Here is a 6,874-nt window from a genome sequence, read left to right on the forward strand (position 1 = left end):
CCCCTCCAGGGGTGAGTGTCCCCACTGATGACTCTCCGGCGGCTGATCTGGCTCACTGCACTCCGGCAAAATGAAGGGAATCCCCGCACTCCGGCTGCCGCAACCTGGACAGCAGAAGGGGTTCCCTCTGACATGCTGCACCCCCTGAGCTGCAACCTGGACAGGAGAAGGGGGTCCCCTCTGACATGCTGCACCCCGTGCGCTGCAACCTGGACAGGAGAAGGGGTCCCCTCTGACATGCTGCGCCCCCTGCGCTGCAACCTGGACAGCAGAAGGGGTCCCCTCTGACATGCTGCGCCCCCTGCGCTGCAACCTGGACAGCAGAAGGGGTCCCCTCTGACATGCTGCACCCCCTGCACCCCATCCAGTCATGACCCGGCTGACCAGACCCCCTTTACTTTCTCCTTCCCGTTGCCGTGTTATAGACCCGTATTTGTTCTTCTGCACAATGTCGCTCCATCCGCCGTACGTGACGCCGGCCTGGTACACACTCTGTACACGGCACGCACCTCGGGCGCCGCAGATCACCACCTGCCCTCATTAAACTCATTAGATGTCATCATTCCTCGTCTGCTCCGTGTCTTATCTCTTCCCCCTCACTCCAATTAACACATCCGTATCCACAAATCAGGTCACGGCCAATCACACGACTCCGCGGCCGACCGTCATCATCACCCGTTTATTGCTCCATGCACTTCATCCACGTCCTGCGCTGACGTCTCCGCAAACAGCCACCACCAGGAAACCGCGGCTATATAGTATACAGGGCCGAGCGGAAACCCAGGAACGGCTCTGACATATACCGTAGTGCTGTACAGAGAACACTGGGCATCAGTCCCTGCACCAGAAGAGCTTACACTCTAGTGATAATAAAGATCTATGTAGAGGGATCAGATGGAACACTCATATTTACATTTAGAGACAGTGTACTCTGCAACAATAGGGAGTGGATCGGTGATATGGTGAGGAGGATCCCGGTCACAGTGGCGTTCCCTCGGAGCCTGGTACATGATCCGGTGCTAACCAGAGACGGCTCCAAAGTTCCCCCAGGGCAGCGGGTCGCCATGGAAACCGTCCGTCCTGACCCCATGAATTGTCCTCTCCGGGCCCATTCTGGGATTATAATGCTCTTTTGTCTTTCCCGGGAGTGTCCGAGTGTAACACAATCCTCTATTATCTACACGTATCGGGGAGCGTTCTCTGACTGCTGCAAACCCCACAAGGGGGACGGGTGCGGCGTGGAGGCCGAGGAACCCCATTGTTCTCCTGGGTGCAGTTATAGATGAGACGTCCGTATCTGTGTATCATGTTCTGAGTCAGTGATACAAAGTAATGAAGTCAGAGGATCAACATGATAGACCCGCATCTGAAATATTCACCAATGACCTGGTCTGTACCCCCGCTGTGCCCATTATAAGGGGCCCCCACCATCCCTGTGCTGAATTCCCGGGTCTGTACCCCCGCTGTGCCCATTATGAGGGGCCCCCACCATCCCTGTGCTGAGTTCCCGGGTCTGTACACCCGCTGTGCCCATTATGAGGAGCCCCCACCATCCCTGTGCTGAGTTCCCGGGTCTGTACACCCGCTGTGCCCATTATGAGGAGCCCCCACCATCCCTGTGCTGAGTTCCCGGGTCTGTACACCCGCTGTGCCCATTATGAGGAGCCCCCACCATCCCTGTGCTGAGTTCCCGGGTCTGTACACCCGCTGTGCCCATTATGAGGAGCCCCCACCATCCCTGTGCTGAGTTCCCGGGTCTGTACACCCGCTGTGCCCATTATGAGGAGCCCCCACCATCCCTGTGCTGAGTTCCCGGGTCTGTACACCCGCTGTGCCCATTATGAGGAGCCCCCACCATCCCTGTGCTGAGTTCCCGGGTCTGTACACCCGCTGTGCCCATTATGAGGAGCCCCCACCATCCCTGTGCTGAGTTCCCGGGTCTGTACACCCGCTGTGCCCATTATGAGGAGCCCCCACCATCCCTGTGCTGAGTTCCCGGGTCTGTACACCCGCTGTGCCCATTATGAGGAGCCCCCACCATCCCTGTGCTGAGTTCCCGGGTCTGTACACCCGCTGTGCCCATTATGAGGAGCCCCCACCATCCCTGTGCTGAGTTCCCGGGTCTGTACACCCGCTGTGCCCATTATGAGGAGCCCCCACCATCCCTGTGCTGAGTTCCCGGGTCTGTACACCCGCTGTGCCCATTATGAGGAGCCCCCACCATCCCTGTGCTGAGTTCCCGGGTCTGTACACCCGCTGTGCCCATTATGAGGAGCCCCCACCATCCCTGTGCTGAGTTCCCGGGTCTGTACACCCGCTGTGCCCATTATGAGGAGCCCCCACCATCCCTGTGCTGAGTTCCCGGGTCTGTACACCCGTGGTGCCCATTATGAGGGGCCCCCACCATCCCTGTGCTGAGATCCCGGGTCTGTACACCTGCTGTGCCCATTATGAGGGGTATGGAGTAGGTCTTGTCCTGTAAGGTTCAGTCTTTGAGGCGTTTGAAGCCAGGGGATGCCCCTCCCCTCTGATGTTGGTCATGCTCCTCCTCTCTGATCTTCTTCTCCTCTTTGCAGTTGATATTCGGGAGATAAAGGAGATCCGGCCGGGGAAGAATTCGCGGGACTTTGAGCGGTTCCCCGAGGACGCCCGCAAGGTTGACTCCACCCTCTGCTTCATCATCCTGTACGGAGCCGACTTCAGACTGAAGACCCTCAGCGTGGCCGGTAAGTGACCTCCTCTATGGTCATGGGGTGACTCCTCCCTCCCTTCCTCTATGGTCACGGAGTGACTCCTCCCTCCCTTCCTCTATGGTCATGGGGTGACTCCTCCCCCATCCACTATGGTCATGGGGTGACTCCTCCCCCTTCCTCTATGGTCATGAGGTGACTCCTCCCCCTTCCTCTATGGTCATGGGGTGACTCCTCCCTCCCTTCCTCTATGGTCATGGGGTGACTCGTCCCTCCCTTCCTCTATTGTCATGGGGTGACCCCTCCCTTCCTTCCTCTATGGTCATGGGGTGACTCCTCCCTCCCTTCCTCTATGGTCATTGGGGTGACTCCTCCCTCCCTTCCTCTATGGTCATAGGGTGACTCCTCCCTCCCTTCCTCTATGGTCATGGGATGACTCCTCCCCCTTCCTCTATGGTCATGGGGTGACTCCTACTTTCCTCTATGGTCATGGGGTGACTCCTCCCTCCCTGCCTTCCTCTATGGTCATGGGGTGACTCCTCCCTCCCTTCATCTATGGTCATGTGGTGACTCCTCCCTCCTTTCCTCTGGTCATGGGGTAACTCCTCCCTCCCTTCCTCTATGGTCATGTGGTGACTCCTCCCTCCTTTCCTCTGGTCATGGGGTAACTCCTCCCTCCCTTCCTCAATGGTCATGGGGAGTTTCCTCCCTGCCTTCCTCTATGGTCATGGGGTGACTCCTCCCTCCCTTCCTCTATGGTCATGGGGTGCCTCCTCCCTCCCTTCCTTTATGGTCATGGGGTGACTCCTCCCTCCTTTCCTCTATGGTCATGGGACGACTCCTCCCACCCCCAGCAGGGCTGTCATGCTCATCCAGCAGTTTCTATACTTGAAGCCATAGACGACCTGACACCAGATTGCTGACATACTCCGGACTTCAGATGTTTGGCTTTAGGTGGAGCGGGGAAGAGTTATGACTTCCGGCTGTGACCCCACTAGGGAGATTTGAGTGCACTTCCTGTCCCTGTGACACCCATACAGGAAATTAGGTCAGATCGTGTTAGAGGTAAAAGCGAGCGGCAGCCAGGTGACCAGCATTTTCAGGATGGCGACCAAGCCCAAACTCCTCCCTCCCTTCCTCTATGGTCATGTGGTGACTCCTCCCTCCTTTCCTCTGGTCATGGGGTAACTCCTCCCTCCCTTCCTCTATGGTCATGTGGTGACTCCTCCCTCCTTTCCTCTGGTCATGGGGTAACTCCTCCCTCCCTTCCTCAATGGTCATGGGGTGTTTCCTCCCTGCCTTCCTCTATGGTCATGGGGTGACTCCTCCCTCCCTTCCTCTATGGTCATGGGGTGACTCCTCCCTCCCTTCCTTTATGGTCATGGGGTGACTCCTCCCTCCTTTCCTCTATGGTCATGGGACGACTCCTCCCACCCCCAGCAGGGCTGTCATGCTCATCCAGCAGTTTCTATACTTGAAGCCATAGACGACCTGACACCAGATTGCTGACATACTCCGGACTTCAGATGTTTGGCTTTAGGTGGAGCGGGGAAGAGTTATGACTTCCGGCTGTGACCCCACTAGGGAGATTTGAGTGCACTTCCTGTCCCTGTGACACCCATACAGGAAATTAGGTCAGATCGTGTTAGAGGTAAAAGCGAGCGGCAGCCAGGTGACCAGCATTTTCAGGATGGCGACCAAGCCCACCATGACAGGTTCCCTTTATATTGGACTTGGAATTGCTACACAAGTGTTACATTGTTGCGGAGCAGGCTGTCAGCGCGGGGGCGGGGCTGACCACGCCGAGTTATATTCGGCGGGTTGTGGCCGGCGTGTGGGCGCTGCGTTCACCGCTGTGAGCTCATCCCGGGCGGTCAGGTGACCAGAAGTTTGTGACGGGAAATATAAATTCTATTTCTGGTGAGTCACAAAAGTCCTCCATCCGAATCTGTGAAGGTGATCACATGACCCGTCCCGTATCCCAAAAATAAGAGGATTATCCCCCATCTCAGGAGAGTGGGCGGGGCCATGCAAATCATAACCTTCACGTCGCAACAGACAGATTCACATCCACATCCACTGGCTCCGCCCACTGCCACCATTACCACAGAGACAGTGTAAGGGCAAATCCAACATTTGAGTTGTCAGCGGAACAGGAACAGAGGAGAAATCTTCCTGTTCCCATGGAAACTAAGAGGGGTTTCCTTTACTTTGGAGCAATTTCTGCTTACTTCCTGTCGTGTCTACAGAACAGGAAGTGATGGGAAATCTCTGCAACAGAACACAGATGGCAAAAAACCTGACATGGGGTTGTCACCCTGCACACGTGCGCCCCTCTTAGTTGCAGCTCCCCGGCCTTCCTCTAGGGCATCCGCCGTCAGCCCCGAGCTGCCCGCTGCAGGGCCCCCGGCCTCCTCCACCTCTGCTACCGCGGCTGCTGGGCCCAAAAATTAGAAAAACTGTTTCCCTAAAATTCAGATACATACCTGGCATGGTAGTCCCAATAGTCATTGTTGTTCCAAAGTACATGATCCAATTGTATATGATTAAATAAAAAATATTAAATAAATTACATGATTGTCCCGATAACCCCAACGCGTTTCGCACAATTAGCTTCTTCAGGGGACCGGTATTTCAATATTCATGCATCAGCAATGACTGAGATAAAAAAACGAATATGAGGAGGGGCGAGATGATCAGGTGGCTAGAGCCCAGCCAATCACCCCACTCCATCTGTTTTTCTGCCTGGGACCCCGGGGCATCAGGGGGAAGAACGCCTGGGAAACGTCACGAAGGCCCCGCCTGCCCCGCTGGGATGTCTCTGCAGAAGGCATACACTAGGAAGTAGCCTCGGTCCGATAGCGTAGTGATCCTAATCTCTCAACCTATAGGAGAGGATAGGATGTTTATGTGAATTGTATTTATGGGCCAGGTTTCCTACATATCTCCACATTTCACCTAGTCGTATTTGTATCGATTTGTATATTTGCATAACTTACATATTTGTTTTTGTGAGTCAATGTGGTCCCCATCAAATGTTGAGTGTGTTCCGATAAGAAAGCCCCTGTATCTAATCAAATACATGTGTTGACTTGCCATAGTAATATTAGTGCATGTGAGTGGATCCTTAAGAATAGAGTCTACCGTGATACAGGATTGTAGTTCATATGTGTATGTGTACAAATAAAGTCAATGTTAGTGATAGAACTAAGTGTATTACAAGTGTAACAAGAATTGTGAATGTAATCTGTGTGTATATTCTTGAGTCAGGTGGTATAAAGTTTCATGTGCGTACCAGATCTCCAGTCTCCCTACTATCATCCGTAGTGTTTACGCAATGATGCTGATAGATATCTTGTTTACACAGAGGCTCCTCCCCCATTCATTCAGAAAATATTTTACTATCGAGCAGTTTCTGAATGGGGAGGAGCCTCTGTACAGAGTGTTTCTCCCCATTGAGAAACGTATGAATGAACAGGAAGTGATGTAAATCGCATCCTGTTCATTCATTTATAACTGGGGACACCTAGTACTTTGTGTCCCCGGTTATTTACAAACACCGGAGTGATCAGCCGATCGCTCCAGTGTTTGTCCCGCACAGAGGATTGGTACATACTGGTGACATGTACCGATCCTCTGCCGCTCGTCCACGCACAGGGGGGCTGCCTGCAACTTCTCTGGATCTCCCTGCTCTCCCGGGCAGAGGCAGCGGGGGATCCGACGAGAAGTGAAAGAGCACTTCAGCTGCGGGGGGGGGCAGAGCCGCTGTGACAGAACTAAGGACGAGCATTGAGGGGAGAGCGCCGGCTGTCAGATCCTGGCCGAGCGTCTCTCTCTCTCTCTCTCTCTCCCCTCACCGCTCTGCATTAGTTCTGTGACAGCGGCTCCGTCCTCCCCCGCCGCCGGTTCCTTCATTTCTTCTCCGAACCCCGCTGTGGAGAGCAGCGGGGATCCAGAGAAGCGGCGGGAGGAGAGGACATGGCGATCTACCAGTGATCGCTACGCGATCGACCTTGTGGGCACCCCCTGGTCTAAATCATATATATGTGTAAAGAACTGAGAATAAAGAATATATAAATATTATCGTAGTGTGTGGCCACCTAGCATCATGTGCTGGCCTCTCATGACCCCCAAGTGTGTCTCTATCCCACTCAACCACTACAAAAGAAAAGAAACACCCCCCC

At 54.4% G+C, this 6,874-nt stretch overlaps 1 protein-coding gene across 1 annotated transcript in view; it reads left to right on the forward strand.

The window, feature by feature from the left end:
• LOC108789042 (1-phosphatidylinositol 4,5-bisphosphate phosphodiesterase gamma-1-like) overlaps window positions 1-6,874 on the forward strand; it is an 83,161-nt gene that overhangs the window by 11,395 nt on the left and 64,892 nt on the right. The window contains exon 2 of the mRNA XM_018558966.1: window positions 2,577-2,726. Within this exon, the coding sequence (XP_018414468.1) occupies window positions 2,577-2,726 (150 nt within the window). The remainder of the gene's footprint in view (window positions 1-2,576; window positions 2,727-6,874) is intronic.

Source organism: Nanorana parkeri, unplaced genomic scaffold (assembly GCF_000935625.1).
Source record: "Nanorana parkeri isolate BGI_ZX_2015 unplaced genomic scaffold, ASM93562v1 scaffold371, whole genome shotgun sequence".
NCBI classification, from domain to species: Eukaryota; Metazoa; Chordata; class Amphibia; order Anura; family Dicroglossidae; genus Nanorana; species Nanorana parkeri.